The 19,683-nt window shown below is 60.3% G+C and overlaps 1 protein-coding gene across 1 annotated transcript in view; it reads right to left on the bottom strand.

Annotated features, from left to right (window-relative positions):
- Positions 1-3,719: 3,719 nt before the first annotated feature.
- LOC140644974 (transmembrane protease serine 9-like) overlaps positions 3,720-19,683 on the bottom strand; it is a 37,776-nt gene continuing 21,812 nt past the window's right edge. Inside the window, exons 15-19 of the mRNA XM_072848163.1 lie at positions 17,595-17,745; positions 8,373-8,535; positions 7,256-7,509; positions 4,798-4,934; positions 3,720-3,872 (exon numbers count right to left, since the gene is read on the bottom strand). Coding sequence (XP_072704264.1) covers positions 3,720-3,872; positions 4,798-4,934; positions 7,256-7,509; positions 8,373-8,535; positions 17,595-17,745 — 858 coding nt within the window. The remainder of the gene's footprint in view (positions 3,873-4,797; positions 4,935-7,255; positions 7,510-8,372; positions 8,536-17,594; positions 17,746-19,683) is intronic.

The following is a 19,683-nucleotide window of genomic DNA, read 5'->3' as shown; positions in this document are numbered from 1 at the left end:
GGTGGGGGGCCGGGGCGTGGGGCTGGGGGCGCTGGGTGCCCCCGCTATCAAGGCTCGGCGTTAATTATTAACGGGGGCTGGGTAGGGCCCCCCCCGTGTTTGCTTGGTACATTCCCAGCGCAGGTGCCACGTTCACACCCCACCCCCCCTCGTCCCCCCAGCCCCACGGCGTGGGCGGCCATGGGGTGGCCATGGGGTCGTCATGGGGTGGCCATGGGGTCGTCATGGGGCGGCCATGGGGTGGTCACGAGGTGGCTATGGGGTGGTCATGGGGCAGCCATGGGGTGGCCATGAGGTGGCCGTGGGGAGGTCACAGGGCGGCCATGAGGCAGCCATGAGGCGGTCATGGGGTGGCCATGGGGTGGCCATGAGGTGGCCATGAGGCAGCCATGAGGCGGTCATGGGGTGGCCATGGGGTGGCCATGGGGCGGCCATAAGGTGGTCATGGGGCAGCCATGAGGTGGCCATGGGGCGGCCATGGGGTGGCCATGGGGTGGCCATGAGGTGGTCACAAGGTGGCCATGAGGTGGTCAGGGGGTGGCCATGGGGCGATCATGGGGTGGTCATGGGGTGGTCATGGGGTGGCCATGAGGTGGCCATGGGGCGGCCATGGGGTGGCCATGGGGTGGCCATGAGGTGGTCACAAGGTGGCCATGAGGTGGTCAGGGGTGGCCATGGGGCGATCATGGGGTGGTCATGGGGTGGTCATGGGGTGGCCATGAGGTGGCCATGGGGCGGCCATGGGGTGGCCATGGGGTGGCCATGAGGTGGTCACAAGGTGGCCATGAGGTGGTCAGGGGGTGGCCATGGGGCGATCATGGGGTGGTCATGGGGTGGCCATGAGGTGGCCATGAGGCGGCCATGGGAAGGTCACGAGGTGGCCATGGGGTGGTCATTGGGTGGCCATGGGGTGGCCATGAGGTGGTCATGGGGTGGCCATGAGGCAGCCATGAGGTGGCCATGGGGCTGAGTAAGGGGGCCCGGACGCCTGTCCCCCCTACGGTATCTATGGGTCGAAGTGGGTCCCCTATGGTATCTATGGGGTGAAGTGGGGCAGCCCGGACACCTGGGTTCCCTATGGTATCTATGGGGTGAAGTGGGTCCCCTACAATATCTATGGGTTGAAGTGGGTCCCCTACAGCATCTATGGGGTGAAGTGGGCCAGCCCAGATGCCTGGGTCCCCTATGGTATCTATGGGGTGAAGTGGGTCCCCTACGATATCTATGGGTTGAAGTGGGTCCCCTATGGTATCTATGGGGTGAAGTGGGTCTCTATGGTATCTATGGGTTGAAATGGGTCCCCTACAGCATCTGTGGGGTGAATTGGGTCTCTATGGTATCTATGGGTCAAAGTGCGTCCCCTACGGCATCTATGGGGTGAAGTGGGCCAGCCCGGATGCCTGGGTCACCTATGGTATCTATGGGTCGAATTGGGTCCCCTACAGTATCTATGGGGTGAAGTGGGTCTCTATGGTATCTATGGGTCAAAGAGCGTCCCCTACAGCATCTATGGGGTGAAGTGGGCCAGCCCGGATGCCTGGGTCCCCTACGGTATCTATGGGTCGAAGTGGGTCCCCTACAGTATCTATGGGGTGACGTGGGGCCTGGTGCCCCTCTGCCCCCCATTCCCAAGCCACCTGCCCCCCGCCCGCCCCTGCCCCATTAATGTGGGATTAAGCAAATCCCCCCGACGCGGTGGGGCAACAGCCGCGCCTTGGGCGTGGCACGGGCGCTGCGCTCGTATTATGGGATGGCCGTCACCAACGCTAATTACAGCTGTAACGAGCTCGGGGCCATAATCAGGGGAACAAAACAGCCGCCTTGCACGGATGGGGCCCGCCGTGGCTGATTGGCTGGCGGTGGTGGAAGCCACGCCCCCACAGGGGGAGGTGGCACCCCCCTCACGCAGGATGTTCAACCAATGGTGTGGCCCCAGTTTGGGGGTGGGACTTGGAAAGAGCTCAACCAATGGTGTGGCCTCGCTTTGGGGTGGGTGGGACTTGGGAAGAGCTCAACCAATGGTGTGGCCCCACCTTGGAGTGGGTGGGACTTGGGAAGAGCTCAACCAATGGTGTGGCCCCACCTTGGAGTGGGTGGGACTTGGGAAGAGCTCAACCAATGGTGTGGCTCCACCTTGGGGTGGGAGGGTCTTGGGTTGAGCCAACCAGTGACATTTCCCCAATTTGAGGTAGGTGGGTCATGGGGAGCGCCCAACCAATGGCGTTTCCCTCATCTGAGGTAGGTGGGTCTTGACAAGAGCCCAGCCAATGACGTTTCCCCGTTTCGGGGTGGGCTCCTGGACCACCAGGCTCCTGTGACCCCGTCTTCTCTTTGAAGCTCAAGGGTTGATGGCCACCACCCCTCCCCGGATGGCACCTTCCAGCTGGGCAACGCTGGCTCATCCCGTGTCAACCTCTGAAGGAAAGTCCCCGTTGTGGCCATGCCACCGACGTCAGGGCCACCAGGAGTCCTGAGGCCTCCTCAGAGACCCGCAGGATCTCCAGATGCCTCCTCCAGAAGGAAGGAGACCTTCTTCCCTGCCAACTCGTCCTCTTGAGGGCCACAAAGCCCCCAGGGACACCAAGAGACCCAGATTTGGGGACAAAGGACAATCCTGAGGACACCCAGAGGTGGGGCAGGGTGGAGAAAGTGACCACCCCACCCCCCCGGCACCGCCTTCGGGGGACCAAAAGGCCCAACCAAAACAAGCGTGTGGCCACCAGCCTAAGAAGAACCCAGTAGACATTGGGTTGACCAACCATCATGGGGTTGGGTAACCCTCGTTGGATTGGCCAATCCTTGTTGGGCTGGGCAACCATCATTGGTTGGGTGACCTTCAGTGGGTTGACCAACTCCCTTGGGCTAGTCAACCATCACCAACTTGGCTGACCCTTGTTGGGTTGGCCAACCGTCATTGCGTTGGGCGACCCACATCGATTGGGTGACCCACATCGATTGGGTGACCCACATCGATTGGGTGACCCTCATCGATTGGGTGACCCTCATCGATTGGGTGACCCACATCGATTGGATGACCCTCATCGATTGGGTGACCCTGGTTGCATCGGTTCGTTGGGTTCTTCATCCCCATTGGACACCTCCTATTGGACAGGCCATTGCTGGATGGCCAGTAGCGATTGAGTTGGGCAACCATCTTTGGTTGGTTACCCTGGTTGAGTTGACCAACTCCGTTTGGGTTGCAGGACTTGTCCACCAGCGTCCCACGTCCTCAGTGCCGTCGCTAGGCCACCGCAGCCACGTGTCGTGGTCCTTGGGAGATGAGGGGTAGGAGAACGCGAGTGAAGGAAACGAGGGTCGTCTTCGAATAAAACCAACTTCTCCTCCCGGAAAGTCCCATATTTTGGGGATGGTGGGAAGGATCTGACCTCCAAACGAAGCCCATGGCCATGAGTGGACACTGGGTCCGTGGATGACCCTTGGAGGAGAAGCGATGTCTGGGATTGAGCTTGAAATCTATTTTTTTTTTTTGGGGGGGGGGGGGAGCAGGTTAAAAGGACAACTTTTCCCACCGAACATCACAACGCTTTTAATTTCTCGTGCCTTCCCACCCACCCTCTCACCAGCTCCACCAGGTGACCCTCTACCCACAACCTTGCCACAGCCTCTGTTGTCCCAGCGTCCTGCCCTGGCGAGCGGTGGTAGCGCGGACGTGGTCCTCCGACCTCCCCCTGGGTACTTGGAGGTTGCTGGAGCGTCACTTAGTTGTCCTTCATGATCTTCTGGATCCACTGGGCGTATCTACAGACCTTGGTGTAGACACCAGGTCTCTTGGGCTGCCCACATTTCTCCATGCCCCAGGACACGATACCTTGGAGGGTCTTGTTGCAAACCAGAGGTCCTCCGGAGTCACCCTATGGAAAGACGTGGCATGAACCCACCATTCTCCACTGGGTCACCCAACCCTTGTTGGGTTGGCCATCTCCCTGTGGTTTGACCCACCATCGTTGGACCTCATTGGGTTGGGTGACCTTTCTGGGTCACCCAACCCTTGTTGGGTTGGCCATCTCCCTGTGGTTTGACCCACCATCGTTGGACCTCATTGGGTTGGGTGACCTTTCTGGGTCACCCAACCCTTGTTGGGTTGGCCATCTCCCTGTGGTTTGACCCACCATCGTTGGACCTCATTGGGTTGGGTGACCTTTCTGGGTCACCCAACCCTTGTTGGGTTGGCCAGCCATCATTGGGGTGGCCGGCCATCATTGGGTTGGCCAACTGCCATTGGATTGGTCACCTCCAACTGGTTTGGTCAACCTTTTTGGGGTTGATAATCTACGACTGGGTTAACCAACCCTTCACATTGGGCTGTCCAACTCTTGAGTTGTTCCACCATCATTACGTTGGGTCACCAACTCCTATTGGGTCAGCTAAGGCTTGGTGGCTTGTTTAACCATCATTGGATTGGTCAACCGCCCCAGTGGGTTGTCCACATCTCTTTGGGTTTTCCCGCCATTGCCGGGTTGGCCGATTCTACTTGCGTTGGCCAACCCTTGTTGGGTTGAAGAACCAACACCGGGTTATTCACCTCCCTTTGGGTTGGCCAGCTGGTGTGGAGTTGGCCGACTACGTATCATTTGGCCAACCCTTGTTTGGTTGAAGACCGTCACGGGCTTGACCAACCCTCATTGGCTTCACGAGCCACCGTTGGCCACGAGCTTCCTCTGGCCGACAGAGGAAGACCCCGTTGTGATGACAAGGGGACATGTCCCCTTCTGTCCACCTTGGAGACAACCCCCGGTGGAAAATCGGCAATGGCAGAAGGGGACATTTTGGCCGTACCTGGCAGGAGTCCCTACCGCCTTGGAGACTCCCGGCGCACAGCATGTTCTCGGTGATGGAACCGGGGTATAACCGGCTACACTCGGCCGTCGAGAAGATGGTGACGTTGACGCACTGCAAGACGTCCGGGTAAGAGACTGAGACGGGAAACGGAGGGGGGTGGGGGGAAGAAAGAAACCAGAGCAATCGACCCGAAAACCGGCAGAAATTCACCCCCTCCCCCCCAAAAAAACCTCCCAGCGCCGACACCCCCCACCTCGGCGAAGAGGGAGTTGTGTCTCTCCTGGTGAATTCCCTCAGGGATGCTTCTCCAGCTTGGGGGGGGGAGGGGGGTGGATTTGGGGAGAAAAATGAGGTGTTTGGGGGTGTTTTCGAACTCTCCGCTGGAAAATCACCCGTGGAGACACAGCTCGCGGTGGGTGGAACCTCCTCCCGGGGGAACTTCTGAGGCGGAAGAGGGAAACTCCAGAAATAAGGGCGTTGTTTTGGGGTGCTTTCTCCTAAATTCTGTCTTATTTCGCTTTGTTACGTTTTCCTTTCGTTTCCTCTAAATTCATTTTAGGATATAACTATTTTATGCCATTTCAGCCTTTTTTTTTTTCTTCTGGGGTTTTTAAGGTAGATGTAATTTTATTCTCTGTACCATTGAACTTAATTTTAATTTTATTTTTAATTTTATTCTGCTCCGTTCTGTTCTACCTAACTAATTTTTTTTTTTCCGTTTAATTTACCTTTGGTTTTCATTGTCTTTATTTTATTGTTTCCCTTCTTCCTGGCCCTTATTTCCTTCTCATTTGATAGAAATCCACACTCTTTATTTCTCATTTAATCAGTTATTCGATTTCTAGGACTTGAGATGTTTTTAGGGTATTCCTTCTTATTCCTTTTTTCATCATATTTGGTATAAATTAACCTAATTTCAGGTTATTTCCTTCCCTTTCCTCCTCTGCTGTCCCTTTTTGTTCCCATGTCTCAGGATAGGACCCAGGTGTCCAGGAGAGGATCCAGGTGTCCAGGAGACGATCCAGGTGTCCAGGAGACCACCCAGATGTCCAGGAGACCATCGAGATGTCCAGGAGAGGACCCAGACGTCCAGGAGAGGACACAGGTACCCAGAAGGGGACTTGGCTGTTCAGGAGAAGACCCCGGCATCTGGGAGGGGATCCAGGTGTCCCGGAGAGGGCTCAGGCACTCATGAGAGGACCAGGGTGCCAAGGAGATGACCCAGATGTCCAAGGGGGAAACCCAGACCTCCAGGAGAAGACCTAGCTGTCCAGGAGACCACCCAGGCATATGAGAGAGGACCCAGGTGCTCCTGAGAGGACGCCAGTGCCCAAGAGGGGACTTGGGTGTTCAGGAGAAGACCCAGGCATCTGGGAGGGGACCCAGGTGGTCCTGAGAGGACACCGCTGCCCAGGAGGGGACTTGGGTGTCTGGGGAGGACCAGATGTCCAGGAGGGGACCCAGACGTCCAGGAGAGGACGTGGGTGCCCAGGAGGGGACTTGGGTGTTCAGGAGAAGACCCCGGCATCTGGGAGGGGACCCACGTGTCCCGGAGAGGGCTCAGGCACTCATAAGAGGACCAGGGTGCCAAGGGGATGACCCAGATGTCCAAGGGGGAAACCCACATCTCCAGGAGAGGACCCAGACCTCCAGGAGGGGACCCAGATGTCCAAGAGACCACCCAGGCATCCGAGAGAGGATCCAGGCGGTCCTGAGAGGACGCCGCTGCCCAGGAGGGGACTTGGGTGTCTGGGGAGGACCCAGATGTCCATGAGGGGACCCAGACGTCCAGGAGAGGACGTGGGTGCCCAGGAGGGGACTTGGGTGTTCAGGAGAAGACCCAGGCATCTGGGAGGGGACCCAGGTGTCCAGGAGAGGACCCAGATGTCCGTGAGGGGACCCAGACGTTCAGGAGAGGACGTGGGTGCCCAGGAGGGAACTCGGTTGTTCAGGAGAAGACCCCGGCATCTGGGAGGGGATCCAGGTGTCCCGGAGAGGGCTCAGGCACTCATGAGAGGACCAGGGTGCCAAGGAGATGACCCAGATGTCCAAGGGGGAAACCCACATCTCCAGGAGAGGACCCAGACCTCCAGGAGGGGACCCAGATGTCCAAGAGACCACCCAGGCATCTGAGAGAGGATCCAGGCGGTCCTGAGAGGACGCCGCTGCCCAGGAGGGGACTTGGGTGTCTGGGGAGGACCAGATGTCCAGGAGGGGACCCAGACGTCCAGGAGAGGACGTGGGTGCCCAGGAGGGGACTTGGGTGTTCAGGAGAAGACCCCGGCATCTGGGAGGGGACCCACGTGTCCCGGAGAGGGCTCAGGCACTCATAAGAGGACCAGGGTGCCAAGGGGATGACCCAGATGTCCAAGGGGGAAACCCACATCTCCAGGAGAGGACCCAGACCTCCAGGAGGGGACCCAGGCATCCAGAAGAGGCCATGGGTACTGGGTACCTTCTGGGGAGGTGCTGGCCCCCCATCCCGAGGTGACGCAGGTCGTGCCGGGCTCTGGGAGGCAGGAGGCCACGGGGATGGGCTGGATTCTGCTGGTGAGGGTGACAGGCGTCAGGAGTTTTATCATCATGATGTCGTTGTCCTTGGTGGTGGGGTCGTAGTCGGGGTGCGCCACCAACTTCTGCACCATCTTCTGCGCCTCGCCCCACTCCCGCGTGTAGAGGTTGTACTTGCCCAGGCGGATGGTGGTGACCCTACGGCAGGCAGGAGGGACGCGTGGGACACGCAGCGAGGTGACTAGGACCACAAGACCATGGCCCACGTGTGGGGCTTGGAGGCCACGGTGCGGCCACGGCACTTGTGGGGCATGGCATGGCTGGGACGCGTGGGACACGGGCAGCCTGGCCCATGTATGGGACATAGAGACTGTGACGTGGCCGTGGGTCCTGTGGGATGTGGCATGGTCAGGACACGTGTGGGACCGCAGCATGGCCATGGCATGCGTGGGATGTGGCCAGGACGTGGATGGGACACGGCATGGTCCGTGAACAGGACGTGGAGACCGTGGTGCAGCCATGGCACGTGGTGGGACACAGCATGTCCAAGACACGTGTGGGACATGGAGACCATGGTCCATGTATGGGATACGGAGGCTGTGATGCAGCCACGGCACTTGTAGGACACGTGTGGGACGTGGGTTCTGCAGCATGGTCAGGACACGTGTGGGACAGGGCATGGCCCACGTGTGGGACGTGGGGTCTACAGCATGGTCAGGACACGCGTGGGACACGGCATGGCCCACGTGTGGGACGTGGGGTCTGCAGCATGGTCAGGACACGCGTGGGACACGGCATGGCCCACGTGTGGGACGTGAGGACCGTGCTGCATGCATGACACACATGGGACATGGCATAGCCAGGACACGTGTAGACCACAGAGATCACAGCATGGCCATGACATGCGTGGGACCACGACCCAGAACATGCGTGGGCCATGGAGACCATGACACATGGGACCGGGACCCACCAAGGCAGGGTGGGGTGGCACACCTGGGGGTGGCGAGCCATGTAGAGCAGGGGACACGGCGCAAACGTGGCACGCGAGACGTCACCCTTACCCCGGCGTGGTGCAGTGGGCCGCCGTCACCACCCACTGCCTGGCCACGAGGACGCCGCCGCAGTAGAGCTTGTACATGTCAAGGATGGCCACCTGCCACGGCTGCGAGTGGGGCTCGCAGTCCATGCCGCCCACCACGCGTGTTTCGCCCGCCACTGAGGACGCTGCGAGGGATGAGGGACCGGGGAGACACGTGTTAGTGCCACCATACGCGTGTCTGCACCGCTGGACGGACCCTCCACCCCTGCACTCACCCGTGGTTGCCACCAAAACCAGGGCTCCCAGCAGTTTCACGGTGCCCCATAGCCTGGGGGCCACCATGGCTCGCACCTCCATCGCCGTGGCCGCTGTGGGGCAGAGGTGTTAGTCCCCATGGTGGGGGTTTTGCCCTTCGTGGCTTCACCTGGACCCTCTGCCATGCTCCAGGAGAAGGTGAGATGTTTCTTGGGGCATCGTGGTCCCTCCACACAGTTTGGGGTGGGGGGGAACATTGCGGTAGCTCTACACCATTTTGGGGTCTACACCAATGTGCCCCCCCCCCCCCCCCACCTCGGTCCCCTCCACCCAGCGGTCGGAGCTGCACAATTCGCCCCGTCATCACGCTTTTGCAACGGTGACATCATTATCCCAAGTGCCACGGCGGCAATCAACAGAGTCATCGTTAATGAGGCCCGTAATTATGGGCTCCACCAACTCCTCCGCCTCCCCCTCCTTGTCTTGAGGCGATTGACCTCCCAGCACCTCGCTCTGCCCTTGGATGCCTCCCTGGGGCTGGGGCTGTGGGTCGTGCCCCCTGGAGATACGGGTTGTGGTCCCCCCATGGTTGGGGGTCACGGTTCTTCAAGGCTGTGGCTTGGAGGCACCCTTGGATGTGGGTCATTGCTCCCCACGGACGTGGGTTGTGGGTTGCAAGGACATGGGTCATGGCTCTCCGTGGTTGTGGGTCGTGGTCCCCCCGTGGCTGTGGGTCATGGTTCCCCGTGGGTCATGGTTCCCCATGGCTCTGAGTCATGGTTTCCCATGGCCGTGGGTTCCTCCAACCCATGGCCACAGGTCATTGCTCCCCATGAACGTGGGTCATGGTTCCTCATGGCAGTGGGTCATTGCTCCCCATGGAAGAGGTTTGTGGGCCCCATGGAAGTGGGTCAAGGCTCCACGTGACTGTGGGCCATGGTTCCCATGGCCATGGGTTGGAGCCACCCATGGGTGTGGGTCACCACGCCCTGTGGACATGTGCCATGGGCCCCACAGATAAAGGAAATGGGTCCCATGGGCACGGGTCATTGCTCCCCACGGACACGGGACGTGGGCCCCATGGACAGAGGTGGTGGGCCCCATGGACATGGGTGGTGGTTCCCTGCGGAGAGGCTTGATGAGGACGGGAGGTTGGGGAAGGGGGGGCTGAGGGAGGAAGGCTGAGGATGGAGGGATGGAGAGAGTGGAGAGGGAGGGATGGATGTGGGGAAGGAGGGATGGGGCCAGCACGGAGAAGGAGGGAGGGATGGAGATGATGGACGGAGGGATGGAGCAAGCATGGAGGAGGAAGGATGGATGGAGGAAGCACGGAGAAGGAGGGATGGAGTGATCATGGAGAAGAAGGGATGGATGGAGATCTGGGAGCAAGGGATGAAGCAAACATGGAGAAGGAACGAGGGATGGAGCAAGCGTGGAGAAGGAAGGAAGGACGGAGATCAGGGATGGAGCAAACGTGGAGAAGGAGGGATGGTTGGAGATCAGGGATGGAGGGTTGAGTTGAACATGGAGAAGGAGGGATGGATGGAGACCCGGGATGGGTCCACCATGGAGAAGCAGGGATGGATGGAGAGCAGGGACGGAGGGATGGGTCAAACTTGGGGAAGGAAGAGTAGATGGAGATCAGGGATGAAGCAGGAAGGAGGGACGGATGGAAGGAATGACCGCGGACCATCACCTCTTGCTGAAGGGGCCCCATCACCCCCCACCCACCGCCCCCATCCCGGCAAACCTCTCCGCAGGTCCCCGCTGTGCCCCGCCGGGGGCCGGGGGGCGGCCGCCCTGCTCCTTCCCGGCCGAGCTCTCCCGGTTCCAAGCCGACGTCCCGGCCGGCCGTGGGGACGGGGTGAATTCCTCGTGTCCGTGTGCTGTGTCCCCCGTCCCCCCCCTCAACACGCCCTACGTCGAAACAAAACCGTCCCAACCGGCCCCGGCGCGTCTCCTCCGTCGCCGCCGCCGCTCCGCGCCCGTCCCTCCCACGTGAGCGCCGTCGGTTTTATAACGGCGTCAGGGCCCGGCCCGGCTCGTCCCACCCCGGGGCTGAGCTGGAGGCGTCTGACGGGCGCGAAGACGCCTCGCCGCCTCCTTCCCTAATCCCTCGGCGCTTCCTCGGCACCGCCTCGCCTTGCTTCACGGCGAGAGGCGGCGGCATGTGCTGATTGGCCGGTTGGCTTTGGTGGTCATCGGCTGGTGATTGGCTCGCTCGGCGCTGGACGGCCGCGGCGATGCGGAGGTGCTGATTGGCCGGTTGGCTTTGGTGGTCAGCGGTCATCGATTGGCTCGCTCGGCGCTGGATGGCTGTGGGGATGCGGAGGTGCTGATTGGCCGGTTGGCTTTGGTGGTCATCGGCTGGTGATTGGCTCGCTCGGCGCTGGACGGCTGCGGCGATGCGGAGGTGCTGATTGGCCGGTTGGCTTTGGTGGTCAGCGGTCATCGATTGGCTCGCTCGGCGCTGGACAGCCGCGGCGATGCGGAGGTGCTGATTGGCCGGTTGGCTTTGGTGGTCATCGGCTGGTGATTGGCTCGCTCAGCGCTGGACGGCTGCGGCGATGCGGAGGTGCTGATTGGCCGGTTGGCTTTGGTGGTCATCGGCTGGTGATTGGCTCGCTCGGCGCTGGACGGCTGCGGGGATGCGGAGGTGCTGATTGGCCGGTTGGCTTTGATGGTCATCGGTCATCGATTGGCTCGCTCGGCGCTAGATGGCCGCGGCGATGCGGAGGTGCTGATTGGCCGGTTGGCTTTGATGGTCATCGGTCATCGATTGGCTCGCTCGGCGCTGGACGGCCGCGGCGATGCGGAGGTGCTGATTGGCCGGTTGGCTTTGGTGGTCAGCGGTCATCGATTGGCTCGCTCGGCGCTGGATGGCTGTGGGGATGCGGAGGTGCTGATTGGCCGGTTGGCTTTGGTGGTCATCGGCTGGTGATTGGCTCGCTCGGCGCTGGACGGCTGCGGCGATGCGGAGGTGCTGATTGGCCGGTTGGCTTTGGTGGTCAGCGGTCATCGATTGGCTCGCTCGGCGCTGGACAGCCGCGGCGATGCGGAGGTGCTGATTGGCCGGTTGGCTTTGGTGGTCATCGGCTGGTGATTGGCTCGCTCAGCGCTGGACGGCTGCGGCGATGCGGAGGTGCTGATTGGCCGGTTGGCTTTGGTGGTCATCGGCTGGTGATTGGCTCGCTCGGCGCTGGACGGCTGCGGGGATGCGGAGGTGCTGATTGGCCGGTTGGCTTTGATGGTCATCGGTCATTGATTGGCTCGCTCAGCGCTGGACGGCCGCGGCGATGCGGAGGTGCTGATTGGCCGGTTGGCTTTGGTGGTCAGCGGTCATCGATTGGCTCGCTCAGCGCTGGACGGCTGCGGGGATGCGGAGGTGCTGATTGGCCGGTTGGCTTTGGTGGTCATCGGCTAGTGATTGGCTCGCTCGGTGCTGGACGGCCGCGGCGATGCGGAGGTGCTGATTGGCCGGTTGGCTTTGGTGGTCAGCGGTCATCGATTGGCTCGCTTGGCGCTAGATGGCTGCGGCGATGCGGAGGTGCTGATTGGCCGGTTGGCTTTGGTGGTCATCGGCTGGTGATTGGCTCGCTCGGCGCTGGATGGCTGCGGGGATGCGGAGGTGCTGATTGGTCGGTTGGCTTTGGTGGTCATCGGTCATCGATTGGCTCGCTCGGCGCTGGACAGCTGCGGTGATGCGGAGGTGCTGATTGGCCGGTTGGCTTTGGTGGTCATCGGCTGGTGATTGGCTCGCTCGGCGCTGGATGGCTGCGGGGATGCGGAGGTGCTGATTGGCCGGTTGGCTTTGGTGGTCATCGGCTAGTGATTGGCTCGCTCGGTGCTGGACGGCCACGGCGATGCGGAGGTGCTGATTGGCCGGTTGGCTTTGGTGGTCAGCGGTCATCGATTGGCTCGCTCGGCGCTGGACAGCTGCGGTGATGCGGAGGTGCTGATTGGCCGGTTGGCTTTGGTGGTCATCGGCTGGTGATTGGCTCGCTCGGCGCTGGATGGCTGCGGGGATGCGGAGGTGCTGATTGGTCGGTTGGCTTTGGTGGTCATCGGTCATCGATTGGCTCGCTCGGCGCTGGATGGCTGCGGGGATGCGGAGGTGCTGATTGGTCGGTTGGCTTTGGTGGTCATCGGTCATCGATTGGCTCGCTCGGCGCTGGACAGCTGCGGTGATGCGGAGGTGCTGATTGGCCGTTTGGCTTTGGTGGTCATCGGCTGGTGATTGGCTCGCTCGGCGCTGGACGGCCGCAGCGATGTGGAGGTGCTGATTGGCCGGTTGGCTTTGGTGGTCATCGGCTGGTGATTGGCTTGCTCGGCGCTGGACGGCTGCACGGGGACGGCTGCGGCGATGCGGAGGTGCTGATTGGCCGGTTGGCTCTGGAGACATGACAGTGCTGGTAGGTCAACCGTCTTTGGAAAGCCAAGGCAGGTGATTGGCCGGTCATGTCGGAGGGAAACGCACGACATTGGCCAGCGGTTTTGGAGACCAACGTGATCTGATTGGCCAATGACTTTGGAAACTCGCGCATGGTGATGGGCCAGCTGGCTTTGGAGATGTGGGCGTGTTCATTGGCTAACGGCTTTGGAGACCGGCATGTGCTATTGGCCGGCTGCTTTTGCAAGGCAAGTCCCATTGGCCAGACAGTGTTGGAGACCGGCACGTGCCAGTTGGCCAACCGGCTTTGGGGAGCAGCACGTGCTGATTGGCCAGCTGGCTTTGGAGATCTGGAGGTGCTGGTTGGCCAACCAGCTTTGGAGACCACCATGTGGTGGTTGGCCAACCAGCTTTGGAGACCAACACCTGCTGGTTGGCCAACCGGCTTTGGAGACCACCATGTGCCCGTTGGCCAACCAGCTTTGGAGATCATCACGTGCTGGTTGGCCAACCAGCTTTGGAGATCATCACGTGCTGGTTGGCCAGCTGGCTTTGGAGATCTGGAGGTGCTGGTTGGCCAACCAGCTTTGGAGATCATCACATGCTGGTTGGCCAGCCGGTTTTGGAGATATGGACATGCTGGTTGGCCAACCAGCTTTGGAGACCACCATGTGCCCGTTGGCCAACCAGCTTTGGAGATCATCACGTGCTGGTTGGCCAACCAGCTTTGGAGACCACCATGTGGTGGTTGGCCAACCACCTTTGGAGACCAGCACGTGCTGATTGGCCAACCAAATTAAGACATCAGCATGTACCGATTGGCTGGCCAGCTTTGGAGACCAGCTGATTGGCCAGTCAGCTTTGGAGACCATCAGCCACGGGTTGGCTGGCCGGCTTTGAGGGCTGGAGCAGAAGACCGAAGCTGTTGCACGTGGTTCTCCAGCGCTTTCGTGGTGCATCCATGTGACCGTGGTCAACACACGCATGGACATGCAGACCCCTGCATGACAACACACCTCCACGACACGTCCGTGACACACGTCCACATGTCCACACGTCCATGACACACGTCCACACGTCCATGGCACACGTCCACACATCCATGACACACGTCCACACATCCATGACACACGTCCACACGTCCGCAGCAGATGTCCACACATCCTCACGTCCATGAAACACGTCCATGACACACGTCCACGCGTCCACGACACACATCCACATGTCCACCACACACGTCCACACGTCCATGACACACGTCCACGTGTCCACAACACATGTCCACACGTCCTCACATCCATGACACGCGTCCACGCGTCCACGACACACATCCACATGTCCACAACACACGTCCATGACATGTCCACAACACACGTCCACCCATCTGTGACACACGTCCACGAGTCGTGTCCACACGTCCACAGCACACGTCTGCACATTCATGACACATGTCTACACATCCATGACACACGTCCGCACGTCCATGACACACGTCCTCACGTCCACAACACACGTCCACACGTCCACAACACACGTCCACACGTCCTCACGTCCATGACACATGTCCACATGTCCACAACACACATCCGCACGTCCATGACACACGTCCACGTGTCCACAACACATGTCCACACGTCCTCACGTCCATGACACACGTCCACACGTTCACAACACATGTCCACATGTCCACACGTCCACAATACACGTCCACACGACCATGATACACGTCCACACGTCCACAACACACATCCACACGTCCTCACGTCCATGACACACGTCCACACGTCCACAACACACGTCCTCACGTCCATGACACACGTCCTCACGTCCACAACACACGTCCACACGTCCTCACATCCATGACACACATCCACTCATCCATGGCACACGTCCACACATCCGCAACACATGTCCGCACGTCCTCACGTCCATGACACATGTCTACACGTCCACAACACACGTCCTCATGTCCATGACACACGTCCACACGTCCATAACACACGTCCTCATGTCCTCCTGTCCACGACACACATCCACATGTCCACAACACACGTCCACACGTCCTCACGTCCATGACACATGTCTACATGTCCACAACACACATCCGCACGTCCACAACACATGTCCACACGTCCATGACACACGTCCTCGCATCCATGACACACGTCCTCACGTCCTCCTGTCCACGACACACATCCACATGTCCACAACACATGTCCACACGTCCTCACGTCCATGACACATGTCTACACGTCCACAACACGCATCCACACGTCCACACGTCCATGACACATGTCCACACATCCACAACACACATCCGCACGTCCACAACTCATGTCCACACGTCCTCACGTCCATGACACACGTCCACACGTCCACAACACATGTCCACACGTCCTCACGTCCACAACACACATCCGCATGCCCATGACACACATCCACACGTCCACAGCACACGTCCACACGTCCTCATGTCCATGAGACACGTCCACACGTCCACAACACACATCCACATGTCCTCATGTCCATGATACATGTCCACAACACATGTCCACACGTCCACAACACACATCCACACGTCCTCACGTCCATGACACACGTCCACACATCCATGGCACACGTCCACATGTCCGCAACACATGTCCACACATCCTCACGTCCACAACACACGTCCACATGTCCACAACACACGTCCACATGTCCTCACGTCCATGACACATGTCCACACGTCCACAACACACGTCCACGACACACGTCCACAACAGGCATTCATCCACCTGTGCACGCACACCCCGGGCGCACCCACGGGTGCCCGCTCACGCTAGAGGGTGCTGTCACCCCGTGCCGCTTGCACGTGGCTTGGGGCGGGGCTTCTGGCCGGGGGGGCGTGGCCAGGAGGTGGGAGGGGCGGGGCTTGCTCCCCCCCTCGTGTAAATCCCAAGCGGTCCCGCTGGGTGTAAGTGGCGTAAACAGGGCGGTGCGGCTTCTCGGGCGGAGCCGTACGCTGCGGGCTCGGCCCGACTGGTTCTCTCGTTGGGGGGGCCTCGTTAGCGGCTGCCTCATTAGTGAGCTCTTAATTGGTGTCAATTAGGGTGCCCACGCGCTGCCAGGAGGAGCCAGCTCCCTGCTTTACTCCTGGTTTAACACGGCCTGCGCTAACCCCGGGTGTCCCGGGTGGTGGTGGGGACGTGGGGTGTCCCCAGCACGTGGTGGTGGGGTCATGGGGTGGTCTCACGGTGGGGGCATCATGGGGACCGTGGTGGGACCATGGGGGGGACATGTGGGACCATGGGGTGCCAGCCGTGGCCTCCAGAGATGGACAAGTGTGGTGGTGACGTGCCCAACCGTGGCCACCAGGCTGGGCATACGTGGTGGTGGGTCACCATCTGTGGCTTTCTGAGCTGCCATGCGTGTCCTCCAGGCTTGGACATGTGTGTCCTCTTGCTGTGGACATACGTGGCCGCTAGACCTGGACATCTCTTCTCCAGACCTGGACACGTGTGGCAGATATGTGGTTGCAGGTTGCCAGCATGGCCACCAGCACTAGATACATGTGGCCATGAGCTGCCCACCATGGCCACCAGCACAAGTCGTGTGGTTGCAGGTTGCCACCATGGCCACCTGCACCAGGTGTGTGATTGAGGGTTGTCACCATGGCCACCAGCACGAGTCGTGTGGTTGCAGGTTGCCACCATGGCCGCCAGCACCAGGTGTGTGATTGAGGGTTGTCACCATGGCCACCAGCATGAAATACACATCGCCATGGGTTGTACACTATGGCCACCAGCACCAGACATGTGGTTGCAGGTTGCCACCATGGCCACCAACACTAGATACGTGTGGCCATGAGCTGCCCACCATGGCCACCAGCACAAGTTGTGTGGTTGCAGGTTGCCACCATGGCCACCAGCACCAGACACCCATGGCCATGAGCTGCCCACCATGGCCACCAGCACGAGTCGTGTGGTTGCAGGTTGCCACCATGGCCACCAGCACCAGAATTGTGGTTGGAGGTTGCCACCATGGCCACCAGCACTACATACATGTGGCCATGAGTTACTCACCATGGCCACCAGCACCAGAATTGTGGTTGGAGGTTGCCACCATGGCCACCAGCACCAAATACACATGGCCATGAGTTGTCCACCATGGCCACCTGCACCAGGTGTGTGACTGGGGGTTGCCACCATGGCCACCAGCACCAAATACACATGGCCATGAGTGTCCCACCATGGCCACCAGCACCAGACATGTGGTTGCAGGTTGCCACCACGGCCATCAGCACCAAACATGCGTGGCCATGAGTTGTCCACCATGGCCACCAACCCCAACCCTCACAACTGGGGCCATTTCCTCACCACGCTCATGGTGGCCACGATCCTCCCACACCTCCCTCCAGCCCCACGGCCTCGGTGGCCACGGTGGAGCCACGGGACGGTAGAAGGTGGCCACGTTTCACGGGGCTTTATTCCAGGAGCTCTTCCCCGGTGCGCGAGGTGGGCGGCACGGGGTGGGAGAAGGGAGAAGAAGACCCCTGGTGTTTTGGGGGACGGGGTGAGGGGAGGACTCTTCCTTTTTGGGGGGTGGCTCAGATGTGGCTGTTTCTCCTCATGGTGTCGTGGATCCAGGCGGTGAACTCGCAGACGCGGGTGTAGACACCCGGCTTGCCCCGCTGCCCGCAGACCTGCATGCCCCATGACACGATGCCCTGCAGCTCGTCCCGGCACACCAGCGGACCCCCCGAGTCGCCCTGGTGGAGAGAAGAACCCCATGAGATGGCCCCGTCGTTGGGTCTCCCAAACCTGCCCCCCAACTCCACCCCACGGGGATGCCTCAGGTCCCATGGTTCTCCCTTGGGCATCAGCACGCCCTATGGGGTCAGGGCATGGAGACCACCACGCCCTATGGGGTCAAGGCATGGAGACCACCACGCCCTATGGGGTCAGGGCATGGAGACCACCACGCCCTATGGGGTCAAGCAGAGACCACCACGCCCTATGGGGTCAGGGCATGGAGACCACCACGCCCTATGGGGTCAAGGCATGGAGACCACCACGCCCTATGGGGTCAGGGCATGGAGACCACCACGCCCTATGGGGTCAAGCAGAGACCACCACGCCCTATGGGGTCAGGGCATGGAGACCACCATGCCCTATGGGGTCAAGCAGAGACCACCACGCCCTATAGGGTCAAGGCATGGAGACCACCACGCCCTATAGGGTCAGGGCTTGGAGACCACCATGCCCTATGGGGTCAAGCAGAGACCACCACACCCTATGGGGTCAAGGCATGGAGACCACCACGCCCTATAGGGTCAGGGCATGGAGACCACCACGCCCTATGGGGTCAAGCAGAGACCACCACGCCCTATAGGGTCAGGGCTTGGAGACCACCACGCCCTATTGGGTCAGGGCTTGGAGACCACCACGCCCTGTGGGGTCAAGGCATGGAGACCACCACGCCCTATGAGGTCAAGCAGAGACCACCACACCCTATGGGGTCAAGGCATGGAGACCACCACGCCCTATGGGGTCAAGCAGAGACCACCATGCCCTATGGGGTCAAGGCATGGAGACCACCACGCCCTATGGGGTCAAGCAGAGACCACCACGCCCTATGGGGTCAAGGCATGGAGACCACCACGCCCTATAGGGTCAGGGCTTGGAGACCACCACGCCCTGTGGGGTCAAGGCATGGATATCACCATGCTCTATAGGGTCAAGGCATGGAGACCACCACAGGCTATAGGGTCAAGGCATGGAGACAACCATGCCCTATAGGGTGCTGGAGCTGAGGCCCAGGAGTTTCCTATAGCACTGGGGAGGTCCTTACAGTGCCATGGGGTTTCCATAGCACCCAGGGGGGGCTGTAGAGTTCTTGGGGGTCCCTATAGCACCCAGGCCTTCCTAGAACACCCTGGGGGTCCTATAGCACCCAGGAGGTCCCCATATTGTCTAGGGGTCCCTATAGCACCAAGGAGACTGTACATTGCCTGGGAGTCCCTACAGCACCCAGGGGGCCCCTATAGCACCCAGGGGGCCTCTGTGTTGCCTTGTGGTCCCTTTAATGCCATAGGGGGCTCCCTATAGCCCATATAGGAGCTGTACAGTGCTTGGTGTTCCCTACAGCACCCAGACGATCCCTATAGCACTTAGGGGGTCCCTATAGCACCAAGGAGGTCCCTATAGTGCCCAGGGGTTCCCCATAGCACCCAGGCAGGGCTGTACCGTATCTGGGGGGTCCCCATAGCACCCAGGCCTCCCTATAACACCTTAGGGGTCCCTATAGCACTCAGAAGGCTATATGTTGGTTGCCTTGTGGTCCCTGTAGCACCTAAGGGTCCCTATAGCATGCAGAGGTCCCTATAATGCCTAGCGACCCCTATAGCACCCAGCAAGCTGTACAGTGCCTGGGGGGTCCCTAGAGCAGCCAGGGATCTGTGTGGTGCTTTGGGGGGTGCCTATAGCACCCTGGGGGTCTTTACAACACCCCTTACAGCACCCAGGGGGTCCCTCTAGCACCCAAGGGTGCTGTACGATGCTTGGGGAGGGGGGGGGTCCTATAACACCCAGGGCCCCCTATAGCACCTAAGGGTGTACATGATGCTTGAGGAGGGGTCCCTATAGCACCCAGGATACTTATGGAACCCAGGTGGTCCCTATAGCACCCGGGGGTCCCCGTGGTGCTT

Source organism: Ciconia boyciana, chromosome 30 (genome assembly GCF_034638445.1).
Source record: "Ciconia boyciana chromosome 30, ASM3463844v1, whole genome shotgun sequence".
Taxonomy (NCBI): domain Eukaryota; kingdom Metazoa; phylum Chordata; class Aves; order Ciconiiformes; family Ciconiidae; genus Ciconia; species Ciconia boyciana.
The sequence above is the reverse complement of the archived record's forward strand: the minus strand, read 5'-3'. Positions and strand labels throughout refer to the sequence as shown.